The 14399-nt window shown below is 48.4% G+C and overlaps 2 protein-coding genes across 6 annotated transcripts in view; one reads left to right on the forward strand and one right to left on the reverse strand.

Annotated features, from left to right (window-relative positions):
* PFDN1 (prefoldin subunit 1) overlaps nucleotides 1-2130 on the forward strand; it is a 66189-nt gene extending 64059 nt beyond the window's left edge. The window contains exons 4-5 of one of the 4 annotated variants that reach the window (XR_013966848.1): nucleotides 1719-1915; nucleotides 2014-2130. Coding sequence is in view for 2 of the 4 variants with exons in the window: in XM_080804025.1 (XP_080660151.1) it covers nucleotides 1719-1802 (84 nt within the window). In the remaining 2 variants the exon portion in view is untranslated. Of the gene's footprint in view, nucleotides 1-1718 lie in introns of all 4 variants that reach the window. The other 3 variants (XR_013966849.1, XM_080804026.1, XM_080804025.1) reach the window with 3 other exon arrangements.
* A 1230-nt stretch (nucleotides 2131-3360) lies between these two features.
* The window catches only part of CYSTM1 (cysteine rich transmembrane module containing 1), a 60620-nt gene continuing 49581 nt past the window's right edge, over nucleotides 3361-14399 (reverse strand). For both annotated transcript variants that reach the window (XM_080804028.1, XM_080804030.1), the window contains exon 3: nucleotides 3361-3850. In XM_080804028.1, the coding sequence (XP_080660154.1) occupies nucleotides 3744-3850 (107 nt within the window). In that variant the 3' untranslated portion in view covers nucleotides 3361-3743. The remainder of the gene's footprint in view (nucleotides 3851-14399) is intronic.

Consider the following 14399-nt stretch of genomic DNA (forward strand, 5'->3'; position numbering starts at 1 on the left):
TACCACATGTAAAGTCTAGGGGTTGTTTATCAAAGGAAGTTTAAATTACCATTCTGATAGCACAATGATAGGCCTGTATCAGGTGTAGCAATGTAATAAATTCCTTAGCAACAGTATTCATTTGCAGCCACTGTGAGTTTTTATGGGGCTTCTGTTGTTTACAGGTTGGACGGGAATTGTGTGCAAGTTGGACAGATGGGAGATGAGTAAAGAGGTATCAGGAAATTTGAAGTTAGGAGACAACCAACAGGAATCAAAGGTTCACACAAGAACTGATAAAGATGGCACAGCATTGGTGCCAATAGGAAAACGTCTCTAAGTGTATCATTTAATAAATATCTGGGAGCGCCTGGGTGGCTCAGAGGGTTAAAGCGTCTGCCTTCAGCTCAGGTCATAATCTTGGGCTCCCTGCTCAGCCGGAAGTCTGCGTTTCCATCTCCCCTCAGCTCATATTCTCTCTCTCACTCTTTCTGTATCAAACAAATAAAATCTTGAAGGAAAAAAAATCTGGGCAGAGAGTGGTTCGAGAAGTTAGCCACAGGGATCTGTAGAACACCAGAGACCTTGAGGCCTTCATTTCAATATTCCTGCCTCAGTGGTTTGATTGGGCATCAGTTCCCAAGGAGAGCCTGTCAGGCCAGACTGCTCACCTGTTCTCAGGCCCAGTATTGCCCTGGTTCTCCCAGGTCATCTGGGCACTTCCGTGGTCACAGTGATCCACAGCTGCTAGGTCGGGGTGAGTGAGAAGGGCACTGGTTCCTCCTGGGTTGCCCAGCGCTCTAGGCTTTGCATGGCTGCCTGGCTACAGTGTGGCCCAACCACATGGACCCTTAGAAAGGGGACTATTGAGTATTCCTCAAAAAGGGAGCCTCATTTCATGTCTCTTAAGTGGGAATGCAGCCACAACTCTGTCCTTAGGGCAGGGACCAGTGGTGAAGCCACCATACTTTTTGGGTGACCACAGGGCAAATACAGACATCATTTCCTTTGACTAATCTTTTGTAATCCTGGCCCAGATGTGGCTCCTGAAAGTAGTTAAAGTTCTTTGTCTAAGTTGAGATTTTTAATTTAGGACCCAGATGGGGTAGGAGGTAAACTTCCAAATGGTCTGTTTTACTCAGTGTGTCACTGTCCTGGATTCCTGGCAGTCAGCGGTTTCATTAGAAAAGCAGATTTCAGCCTGACTCATCTGCCTCGGTGAGACATGTTACAACTTCTTAGCACTCATGCAGCCTGTCCTCTCACTGGACAGAGCAGAACCCTCTGGTACCCTGTCCATTCCGCAGCAGTGGCGGCTATAGGCGCCTGGCCCAGGCCATGGAAAACCTTGAGAGACTGTCTCTTAGGGGGCCAGAGCTTTGTCCTGGAATTTCCTGGCCTTTGTCTGGTATAACTTCATGTACGGAGACGCCTGTTTTGAGTCCACTTCCTCCTGGGGGAAGAGCACTTCTGCTTCCTGCACCGAATAACCTCTTCCTCCCCACTCAGGCCTGTGGTTGGGATGAGAGGAGCACCCTGGGCAGGTGTATGTGTACCTGGCCCCCAAGAGACAATATGCTATTGGAAGTCACTAAACCAGCAGCGCCTCCATGGCTGTCTAACCCTTTGGCCAGTGTTAGAGAGGTGGACACTGAGGAGAAGCCATGACCACTGACTGTAAGTGCTGCATTTGCCAAACCGGCCCATACCTCCTTACTGATTGCTTTCTCATACTGCAGCAGAAGAAATCCTACCTGGAGCGGAGTGTGAAGGAAGCTGAAGACAACATCCGGGAGATGCTGATGGCACGAAGGGCACAGTAGGAAATCTCTAGCAGAAGCTTCCTGCCCTCTCCCATTCCTGGCAAGGGCAGAGGGGCCCATGTGGGGAAACAGCCCCTCTTCTGCCCTGACGGACTTTTTATTTGGATGATCTGGTAACCCTATATTTTCTACTTCACCCTGATCCCCTTTCAGATCCCAACTCTGTATTTTTTATCCTGCCACCCCTACCCAGAACACTCTTCTCCCCTAGGGGTGAATCACCAACTCCCAGGAGAGGGAAGATGGGAGCCAGGACAGACAGGGGAGCTCTGCCCAAGCCTATTACTCGTTACGCTGCTTAGACCAATAAAAGACATCTGTTCCCCCAGCCACTCTAGTAAGTCTGCCTTTCTCAAGCTGAAGGATGAAAACCAAGGACCCGAGAAGCAGAAGCTTTCAACCTCAGCTCCTTCCTGTCCTGTCTTCTTCCAGAGCTTTGGCTCTGTTCCTTCTTTATTGGAGCCTTTCCTGTTCTTTTTTCCCTTTCTGCTCCTTGAGTAAATAAATCCCTCACCTTCTGAGCCTCCATGCAAATTAGGAAGGAAGGAGACCAGAGCATAGCTGAATTTAAGTAACTTTGGTGGCAATGTGCCTAAAGATTCCCTCCTGCTTCCTCACAAATGTTCCTGAAGAAAATGCAGTAATAAACCAGCAGCACCTCTGTGGCTGTCTAACACTTTGGCCAGTGTCAGAGAGGTGGACACTGCAATCCTAAGGCTCCTAGAGGCTTAGGGGCAGTGGTGTGCAGGAGCTGGCTTGTTCTGGCTGTTAAGAGCCAATTATTAAAAGAAGTGTTAGAATTTTGTTTTAAGCCAGTTGTGAAACACAACTGTCATTAAAAATTAAGTTAGGTAAATATACAATTAAATTATATTTAAAGTAAGAATAATTAAAAATGCAGAACTTATCCCTTCCTAATTACTAAATCTGGCCATTATATATGTTTTTGATGTTGACAGTTTATTGTATCTGGATGGAAATGCTACATGATGGTGCACTCCTGCGCTTTTTTCCCCAACTCTGCGTTCAGGACATCATGTTGGTAGCTTGAAATCAGCTCTTGTGGGACCATTTACTCCACAGAATCAGGTGATGGATAAAATAAGGTTTTGTTTTAAAGAAAACTGGTAGTGAACTGCTGAGCACATCAGCACTTCAGAGTGAAAGTGGGCAGGCAGAGAGTTGTCTGCTGCAGCCTCTCCTCAGGCTGGGAGAAATCGGACTCTGTTACGGTGGCTCAGCGCCCCCCTGCGGCCAGAGCTGAGATGGGCTGTCTGGCTTGTACTGTGACAGCTTTTCTCTTCTCCTGTGTGTGTGGATGAAGGCTGGGGGCGGGGGGGAGGGCGGGCAGCAGAAAAGAAGGTCTAGCTCTGGGTAGCTTGGTGAGCCTGTCTCTGAGTGGGATGAGAGAGAAAATGCTAGTCTGGTAAGGGCCCTGTGGAACCTGCCTTCCTCATAGCACCCACGTGCAGTGGAATGAAAGCATAAATAGACCCCCTCCTCGTCATAGTGGACAGTGGCTCCAGGGCTTCTGTTCTCTCTGGAATTATTCAGGCAGTTGAGGTTTAGACAAATTTATTGAAACATACAGGATGTTAGCAGAGAAATCATTCAGTGGTATTACATCATGTCACTACCTTGAATGTATAATTTTAAAATTATAAATATATATTTTATAACTAAGCCTTTGGCCAAAAAAATAAAAGTCATTTAGCACATTTGTGAAAGGCCAATAAGAAATGGATTTTAAACATTAAAAAGATAAAGTCACTGAATTAAACAGCAGTGCAACCCCTGCTAATCTAGAATCCCACTGTGTTGAAGGTAGAAGTGTCTGTGCAGAGCTAGTCATTTTCATTTATTTCAGCAATCAGAAGAGATGGGGCAGGCACACCTGTTGAAGGTGGTGGCAGAACTGGCAGGACAGGAAGGCCGGGCTGGTCAAGTGAGCATGTCCCAGAGACAGCAGCAACAGAGTGCAGTCCAGCAGGCTGTGAGGCAGGTGGATGGGCCCAGGTCATCCCTTCTTTGGTCTTCCACCACATACACTGGAGAGAGAAGGAGAGGGAGGATGAGAATGAACTGGCACAAAGCCCAGGCCCTACAGAGCCAGTGCTTCCCAGACCACGGGTGGGCTGCAGCAGTGAGAGCTACTGGGCAGACTGGGTGCAGCCTTTCACTGTGTTGGAGGAGGGTGGCTTAGCTCCTCAGCTACTTTCTCTCCTCCTCCTCCTAAGGACTTTTATCCCCACAGGGACAGGTAACTAGGGAACCAACAAAATGGCCTCACACTAAGGCAGCCAAAGAGATAGTGATGGACACTTCTTGGCTGCCAGAGTTGGTGAGCCCTGCTTGCTTTAGAAACCAGGCAGCACTATGCCCTGTACCTTACTGGTATTTCCTCAGATACAGTTAGGCCAGCTTACTCCCCCACACACCAACCCTCCAAAGCCGCCTAAAAAGGAACTACAGGCCCTAAGAGAATAACCAAGAACTGTGGTTTGTCAGACTTGAGCAATGCACACTATCACAGTGTCCCCAACCTCTTAACTTCTGCACACACGCGGCAGGTCACTGGTCAAGTGAGGGGGATGGCTAGAGCCTGGCCCCCTGGCTTTTTCTCAGAATGGAGGTGGAAATCTAAGCCCTGTCAGGGCTAAGTACTCTATTAAGGAATTTGAGTGCTACACAAATCCACAGGTCAAGAAGAACCCCAACCTCCCTTCGCTAGTCAGCTGACTTGTGGCCGACATCAGCCTTCCTTCCGGTAAGCACATACTTAAAATGGCTGATGGTCAACCTCTGTCTCAGAGGATCTGTGGCCCCTTTTAAGAAAATCTGAAAGCCACCACTGCTAAACTCATTTATAAGCAGTAAGGATTTTAAAGTTTTTCAAAGTTAATGAATACATGAATCTTATAAATTAAATTGGTCCTATGGCAGTCTTCTTTCAGTTCTATTTTTGTGTATCTATTTTTATATCTCCTCTCTTGGCAACTTCTCTCTCTGAAGCCTGATATAGTAGCTAGAATACTCTGGGTTAGTAGTGAGCTTTTCCAAGTTGTCCCACTATGTCAGCCACCCTCCACAGACCTCCCCCCTCCCTTTTCTTGTGGCACAGCTTTCAACTCGGCCTGCTTTCATTTGGCCCTACTCAGCAACACAAGCAAAATTGTTCTAAGGTCTGGGAGACAAGACCCAGTCTCAGGGAATCCTAGTGAAAGAGAAGACATTTATTCTGAAGCCTGATAAGGTTACCTGATTTAGTCCTAACAGCAGCACCTGAACATAGATACTACCATCATACTCATTTCACAGGTAAGAAATATAAAGCTTCAAGAGGTTAAGTCTCTTATTCAAGCATACATAACCAGCCAGAGGCAGGCTTAGGGTCTGAACCCAGGCCTTTGGCAAGCCAGACTTTCCCAGGGCCAACTGGGATAAAAGAGGCATTGGGAAGACCATAGAACTGAAAGTGCTCTAGGACCATTTTCTCGCCAGGCAGGGCTCACCTCCACCCATTAAAGGCATGCACAGTCCAAAGCCCTGGGGCCACCTTAGCAGGAAAGCCCTAGCCAAGGGCTTTCAGCTGCTCTCTGCCAAAAGACCTACCCTAGCCCCCGCCAGCCTCCCTTCATCCTGCAGTGGGCAGCTTCAGACAGGGAGAGGAAGAATACAACAGAATGCACACACCCAAGAATCATTCCTTACTGTATTCTACTTGCCAGAAGACCGGCGCTGCTGCCCTGGGACAGAAGGGCCCTCGCCCCTGCCCGCTCTATAGAAACTGCCTGCCTCATCTAGGTCTGAGACCCCACCTGGTTGCTATGCAAAAGGTCCCGCAGCCTCTCTTAAGCTACCATTTGTTGAGATCACAAATGTGCCGGAACCTGTGCCAAAAGCCTTCTATACATAATACCACTCAGTCTTCACAACCGTGTGGTACAGGCATCAAGACACCCATACCACACTGCTTTTCCTCCCTGTGCCTCCCTCCCATTTTACCATGGAACCGTGGGCAGCTTCATCGGGAGAACTTCCTCTAACACCTTTCTCCTTCAGTTTAGTCACGCCTGTCCTTGCTAAGACTTATTTCACATGACAGGCTCTGAAACCTGGGGCAATGGGGACTCGGAGCTCATTGCTCTCAGTGCTTATGGGGGTGGGGAGGAGGATTAGAAATAGTCCATCTGGCTACAGGATGGGAGACTTCAAATCAAAAGGCTGTGTCAGACTCGTTTCGGGGGTAAGGGGGTGTCAGTTCTCTGCACACCTTAGAAACCCTGTCACTTATTTCCTGCAGTACCAAATCTTCCGAGCCCTTAGGGCTTTTTTCTTTCCATTAGGTGAAAACAGAACCTCTACCCCCAGACTACTAAAAAAGTAGGGGGTGGAAGAGAGGGTGTGGGAAGGGTAGGTCTGGAGATAGGAGTGATGTATGTTTTCCTTGCTTTTGTGTCACCCCAAGCAGAGGTGACTCGCCCAGGAGAAGGCTCTTGAGGAAGGCCTCACAGGCCCACCATGGGGTTGTGGAATGGCATGCAACTTTATGTTCCTAGATGCCTGCCTACCGGTAGGATCTGAGGTCCTACACCTCCAGAGGGTACCTGCTGCACTGAGCAACATGGCCTCCTCTTCCCCAGCACACCCATCTCTGGGGTCCTCACTGCTCCTCACCTACTCTCCCACCCACTAGGTCACTCTGTCCACAAGCTCCTACACGCTCCTGGCTGACTGGCCAGCTGGAAGGCAGCCCACTCTGCCTGAGGCCTGGGGACTCATGTGCCGGGAAGCAGTCCCAGCAGTACTGCCTTCCCAGTGGGAGCCCCGCTGTGGCAGAGAGGACTCCGGCACACGTGTTCATACCCAGGCCTTCCTGGCAAGTGACCTCCACTAGCAAGCAGGGCGTAAAGGGGGACAAGCGCCATGGTTATGCAAGATGTTAAACGTTAGAGAAAGTGAGATGAACAGTATAGAGAAATTAGTATCTCTGCAACTCTTCCGTGAGTCTAAAAATTATTTCAAAATAAAAGACTTTAAAAAGGGGTAGGGAATATTGGTCTCCTTCTCCAGCAAAGGAAATAGTCAACAAAACCAAAAGACAACTGACAGAATGGGTGAAGATGTTTGCAAATGACGTATCAGATTAAGGGCTAGTATCCAAAATCTATAAAGAACTCATCAAACTCAACACCCAAAGAACAAATAATCCAATCAAGAAATGGGCAAAAGACATGAACAAACATTTCTGCAAAGAAGACATCCAGATGGCCAACAGGCACATGAAAAAGTGCTCCACATCACTCGGCATCAGGGAAATACAAATCAAAACCACAATGAGATACCACCTCACACCAGTCAGAGTGGTAATTTTAATTAACAAGTCAGGAAACGACATGTGTTGGTGAGGATGCAGAGAAAGGGGAACCCTCCTCCACTGTTGGTGGGAATGCAAGCTGGTACAGTCACTCTGGAAAAGAATATGGAGGTTCCTCAAAAAGTTGAAAATAGAGCTACCCAGCAATCACACTACTGGGTATTTACCCTAAAGATACAAATGTAGTGATCTGAAGGGGTACATGGACCCCAGTGTTGATAGCAGCAATGTCCACAATAACCAAACTATGGAAAGAACCTAGATGTCCATCTACAGATGAATGGATAAAGATGATGTGGTATATATACACAATGGACTACTATGCAGCCATCAAAAGAAACAAAATCTTGCCATTTGCAATGACATGGATGGAACTAGAGGGTATTATGCTAATTAAGATAAGTCAATCAGAGAAAGACGATTATCATATGATCTCTCTAATATGAGGTATTTGAGAGGCAGGGCAGGGGGTCCTTGGGATAAGGAGGGAAAAAATGAAACAAGATGGGATCAGGAAGGAGACAAACCATAAGAGACTCTAAATCTCACGAAACAAACAGGTTTGCTGGGTGGGGTGGGGGGGGAGGGATGGGGTGATTGGGTTATGGACATTGGGGTGGGGTATGTGCTATGGTAAGTGTTGTGAATTGTGTAAGCCTGATGAATCACAGACCTGTACCCCTGGGGCAAATAATACATTACATGTTAATTTTAAAAGGGGGGTGGGTGGGGAGGGGCTAGAAGAACAGTGGGGTTGGGAGAGGCACTGCCCTTCCAGGTAGGTCAGCAACTTGCCGAGGAGGGGAGGCAGGTTCTGGTACCTTCAGGTGCTGCTCTGATAGAGCTCCTTCTTAGAAATCAAATGCCCCGCTGTGGCTAGCTTGGGCTCCAGCTCCCACTGGACACAGGGCCTTAGGGATGGGCTTAGAGCCACCTCAGCCAAAAGGCCTGCCCTTCCATTTCGTGTCTGGTGGCTCAGTGCCATTACCACCAAACTCAAACCTCTGCTCTACCACATGCAAGGACGGACTCTGTTTCCAGAAAACTACAGCTGAGTGGTGGCTCAGCTTCAAGGGTCCCCTCACCAGCAGGTCTTGCTTATTCCCAGATAGCCCTTTGACAAAGACCCTCAGTGAGGGGCCGGTACTCAGAGCTTTGCCATGTGCATGCAAGTGCAAAAGAGTGTGTGTATGTGTGGTGTGAGAGAGAAGGGAGCTGGGGGAATGTGCAGGGAGGGGTATATGTACACCCAGGTGTGACCCAAAAACCTAGACTAGGTCAGAAAGACTTAGGTTAGTCTTGGGTGCTGGGCAGCTCTGGAAGGAGCTGAGCAGCTCCTGGGAGAAGTTCACACCAACCTGTCTTGCCTCTGTGCTGGAAGCAGAGACAACAGATGTTAGGTAACTAGAGGCATGCGGCCCCCTGTGCCCAACTACCTGCCTACCAAGCCCTGGGGTCTTCTCCATAGTTATCAGCCCACTACAACCCAGACAGCCAGACTCCCTTGCCGGCAGTCCCACATTCTGGGGCTAGTGTTGTACAAGCCTGACAGTGCCGTTTACAGGTGCTACTTGGAAACCTGCTTCTGGGCAGCAGTGGGCATGTGGGCGCCAGGCAGCAGAAAGGCCAGGGCAGAGATGACCTGCAGAAATGTGAGCAGAGGGCTTCTCAGCTGCAGGCTCCAATACCTCGGTCAGCCCTACCCTGGAACCTGAAACCTTCGCTTGAACAGCTCAGACATTTTAAATGATTCATCAAGTGCTATGAAGTGGCACTACAGCCTTACTACTCAGCCCTTCCTGTTTGTGTGTGCACTTGTACAGAGTCCCAACCCAGGAGAGCTAATAAGGAGAAAACTGGGGCCTCCTAGAGTTCTGATGTCTGAGGCTTTTATGCTCTAGTAACTAGAAGGCTGCCCCTTGGCCTCTCATGGCCCACACCACTGACGGGCACCCAAGACTGCTCAACGGCTAAGACCGCCACGGCCAAAGGAGCCCCCAGGAAGTAAGAGCAAGAAGCAAGAGGTGATGGCTTTGCCAGAGGCAGGAGCCGACTCAGCTGCCCTTGCCCAGTCTTGAGAATCTAAGACCAACAGAAGAAAGCCAGTCTCCAGGAGGTATCAGAGGATGCCTGAACAGCCCTCCTCCTGCTCAGACAAGAGGTAGGGAGTGGCAGATCCTTAAGCATTTTAGCAATAAGCAAAATCTCAAGACAGCCATAGGGTTGGATCCTGTTCCTTCCATGCAAGTGTTAGAGAGGAGAGCACACGACTTGCGGAGGACTCCCTTCAGCTTGGCGTGCATGTGCAGTGGGATTCATTTATTACTCAGCACAAGGGGCTACGAGGATGAGGAGAGACGTTATAAAGGCAGTACCACTGTGCCACCTGCTCTCGCAGCCTGTGAGTACCAGGTACGTATGCTGAGGGGGTAAGAGATGGGTGAGGGGTGGCCAGAAATGGTGGGGACAAACGAGGGGGCGTAGTTTCACTGGAGTGTGAAGGGTAAAAGCAGGACAGGATGGGAAGCCTTCCATGTTTCTATTCCTCCACACACAGGTGGGATTTGGAGCGGGCAGCACTGGCACAATGCTAGCACAGTCTGGCCTGGCCTTTCCACCAGCAGCTGCCTTTGCTGGGCTGAGCTCAACACCTTCCCCAGGCCTCCTGGCCCACCTTGCACACTGCTCTTTATGCTTCCTGCTCCCGCGGCTTTACCTCTGGCCGTACTGTGAGAAACTGAGATGAGGCCATGTCTCCCAAGCTCCTGTCCCTCTCTCTTGCTTAAGTGTTCAAGATACCCACTCCAGAGTCTGGGAGCTGGCCAGCCAGTTCACCCCTCAACTCATGCAGCTACTGACTGCCACCCAAGTGAGTAAGAAGCCCACCATCATTCTTTAGGCATCAGGTGCCAGGCGTTTATGTGGTTTGGTCTGGAAAAGGTGAGAAGATGCCGACCTGCATGTGGGTGGGTGTTCTGAGATCTCCATGAATGCAGCTGCCTCCGTCAGGGGACAGCTGCTAGACAAAACCGACGGAGCCTTTGGAGAGGTATGACAAGGGTGTAAGAAACCCCGGTCTCCCTGGCCCCCAAACCTCTTGTGGATCAGCCAGTTTGTGTGCTAGCCCTGCCCACCCCAGTCAGTCCTATAAACAGTAGACATGATAAGATTTTTTTCATAAACAACAAAACAAGCATATTTTGGCGCATTGTGCCATTCTGACAAGTAGGACTGCACTGCCACCACCTCCTGTGGCCCCATCCTTGGGCTAGACCTGCCAGGGCAACTGAGACAGAGTTGGTTGTAGGCACTGGGACAGTTGAGAACATCCTGGATGCCAGAATTGCACATGAAACTGCCTTGGGGATCAGGCTGACCAAATCAGACAGTAGCCTGGCTGCTCGTGACTTGAAATGTGGCTGTGTATAGAAGGGTGAAAGGCCTCCCTTCTCTCAAGGCCTATTCTCCCTTGAAATCGAAGGTCTGGGTTGGAGGGCAGGATCTAGTCCTTGTCCTGTTTCAGTGTGTGTCCCTAAGACAGTTTAGGGTCTACTACTTCAGAGTGACCTGGTTCAGCAGCTAATTGGGAGGCAGAGTGAATTTCAGGGTCCTTCTCAGTATTTACTTGGCAGTCCTCAGGCAGGCAGGTGGGTATGCTTGCCCAGAACAAGGCACCTCCTGGGGGTGGGGGGAGGAGGGGTGACTTTGTTCTCTAAGGCTAGCAGCTATGTACATGGGCTCCAGAGGGGCCCAGGTTCCAATCCTGATGCTGCCACTGGCTGGCTTTGTGACCCTGGACAAGTCAGAGCTTCCCTGTGTCCCAGTCTTCTCACTACAAAATGGAGGTGGGGGGGTAATATCTAAGAGCCTAGGTTTACTGACAAAACATAAGCAAATAATGTGCTTGGCCCAGGCCCTTGCATAAAGTGAAGCAGGGAAGAGGACTTCCGTAGAAGCCACAATGTGATGACGTCTTACAGAAGAAATCACCAGAAATCTGTTTTCTTATTCTGGGTGTGTGTGCATGGATGGGCTCCTTCAGTCAATCTACATTCAGACTGTTGTTTGTGTGTGTGGCCCCAAACTGTCACAGGATGACAAAAGCCGGGACACCGGCAGTCCATGCAAAGCAAAAGCTGCTCAAGGAAAAGGAGAGACAACCCAGGGAGGCAGCATATACATGGGGCTTTAGCTGTTAAGACCCCTTGGAAACTAGAGAGGGGGAATTATTTACAAACATCTTATTTCCTTAGATAAACAGAGTAAGAAAACCCTCCTACGTGTAGGGATGAGTCTCTGGCTGTCATTAAGACAATGCAGACACACAGGTCCACAGAAGAACATGATATGCAACAATATGAAAGGATGGTCAGGGAGGAAGGAATGTACACATTTCAAGGATTAAGTACTGAAGAGTAAGGTGTTTCTCCTTACGCCTTAAAGGGGAAAAAAAAAGCCAATCAAATGTGATGAGCTCACAACTGAATCTTAAAAATTCCAGCAGGTCCAGTAGCCATGTTCACTGAAACTCAGGAAAGGGACTGAATTTTTTAGGGACAAGTGTGTCTTTACAGAGGCAGCTCCCTCCAGTCCTGTTTTTCAGTCTAGGAAAAGTAAAAAAAGTGCAGTAAGGGAGCTGACAGCATTTTTTGTCCATGGTCATAGAATATTCAAGTGAAAAGACCATCTTCCTCCTTCCACCTCCCAAACGGAGATGCTGCAGAAGCAAACAAGGTTGCCAAGGAGGCTGAACAGGGCAGGGTGTGTGCTAGAGAGGGCAGAAGTTCATGCCACTTTCCTCATGTGGAACTCAGTGCAGTGCTAGAAGATGACAGTTGAGGTACAGGTAGCTGGAGATCCAGATATGCTTGGTACCTTGCAATAAAGACCATGCTACATAACAGGAGAGTGGGACTCATTCCACTTATGTAACAGAGAAAATAAAGGCTTCTCCCAAACACACCATTACCAACAATAGAACAGGGCAAAACCAGGGCCCATATCCCTGCTACCAACATGGGAGTCAGGCACACCTGAGCTGAGATGCTGGCTCTGTTCTTCCACAGCCAGATGACAACACGGGGAAGTATGATAAGGACAAAGATGAGTAGTAGTAGGACAGGACAAAAAATACCTCAATTTACTAACAGATATGTTTCATCATGAGGCTTCCTAAATAAAGCGATCCTATAGTACATTTCAAATATCTTTCGTATTTGATAGACATTCTGGAGTTTATGGTCAAAGAAAATAGAGAACAGAGGTGGCAGCTGTTGCGATGCAACATCTGCATTCCTGTTTGCTGGTCCAGGAGCATGGACCGCAGGGCCAGAGCAGTGCAGGAACCTGCACATCCCCAGAATGCCCCAAGCTGCTGAGAGGACTGACAGCTTGAGTGGTGTGGGGGCTCAGCAAGTTGAGTTTATAAAACTGAAGAGTTAAGATCTTTTTCTCTGAGGAGATAATCAAGAACTTCTCATGCTGGTGAGAAGAAAAGAAGTCACCGAAAAGGAATTTCAAACGTTTACTAAGGTGACAGTCCCAGTTCTGTTGCACCAGACTTTAGTGAGTAATCTCATGTACTGTGAGGGGGAAAGACATCTTAGATTAACCTGTGTTTCTCCTTTAGTTTGGGGAGTAAAAAGCAATCTTTCTTTTATTCTGAAGACCGTCAAGAGCACAGGGAGGGGACTGAACGTCACTAATGGGAAGGAGTAAACAGGATGAGAATACAAGCAACAACTGATTCCTTGGCACCCCACTACTTCAGTAGAAGTCTGTCTGTACCACTGTCTCAGACCAGAAGATTCATGGTTGTGAATCCAGACCATAGACCACCAGTTCATGGGCGTGAACTGAGAAGATGTCACTGTAAGGGTCCAAGGGCAGGGTCAACAAATACGAGAAGCTCCCACGATGACACTACAGCAAAGGGGAGGAAGCAGTTCATTTTATCACGATAGATCGTGAGTGTATTTCTGATGCAGTTTTTGGAGAAAGAAATGTAAGTCTGCTATGCCAAGGAGAAGAAGTTAAGGAAAATCTAGAGAAACAATCTGACCATGCCCACTACACAACAGTTGTACGACCCTGAGCAGGCTGGCTAATGGCACACGATCTCACTTATGACCCGCTCAGAAGGGAAATACGGAGACCAGAGTTGGGAATGATGGTGGCTGATCTGCCTGATGAGCCTCTCAACATTCTGGTTGTCATTTCCCAGCCATTTCTACCTGTTTTGATGTATAATCACATCAAATCCTTTCCTGCCAGACTTCAAAAGACACCACTATACTGAATCCTAATCTGGGGCTTTAACTGAAATAATCACAACACGGCAAGTGAAGAGCAGGCTGTCTTGTGTCATTAAAGCTTAAACAGCACATAAGTGAGCAAGCAGGCGCGCCTGGGTAGCACAGTTGGTTGAGCATCTGACTTCTGGTTCCAGCTCAGGTTGTGATCTAGAGGTCGTGAGATCAAGTCCTGTGTTGGGATCCTTGCTTTGCGTTGAGGCTGGTTGAGATTCTTTCCCTCTCCCTCTGCGCCCCCCGCCCCACCAGGGGTTGTTCACTCTCTCAAATAAATACATCTTTAAAAAAATTATTTAAAAAAAGAACGAGCAAGCAATCCCACTTAAATACTCATCAGGCCCTGTAACAATCTATAGATTTAATGCAATTCTAATAAAAATCCCATCACTTTTTTTTTAAACTCACTGTAAAATTTATAGGAATGCAAAAATGTGCAAGAAGAACTAATAAAACAATTTTCCCCTTCCCTTCCCCACTTCCCTTCATACATAAATGCACTCCTATGGAGTGCTACTTGGTATTATCAAGTACCCACCAGAGCTTCACGGAACACTCCAGCAGTGACATACAGATGATTCTATTTGCAGGGCAGTGTTGCAGGCATCCCAGGGCATCCCAGGGCAAAACCCATCCACACCAAATCTCCCTTTGCCAAATGTACTGGAAAATCCAGAAAGACTGAAGGCTTTCTAATGTTCTCCTCAGGTCCCTGGGCTTCCTTAAAAAGGCAGGGGATGGTCCCTTCCTGCCTGTCAAAAGCAATTCCACATACTCTGTTTTCCATACTGGAGTTACATTTAAAGATTTTATTTATTTATTTGACAAGACGTCACAAGCAAGAGGTGGCGGGGGAGTGGGGGAAGCAGGCTCCCTGAGCAGAGAGCCCGATGCCGGGCTCGATCCCAGGAC

The sequence above is a fragment of the Martes martes genome, assembly GCF_963455335.1.
Source record: "Martes martes genome assembly, chromosome: 5".
Classification (NCBI taxonomy): Eukaryota; Metazoa; Chordata; class Mammalia; order Carnivora; family Mustelidae; genus Martes; species Martes martes.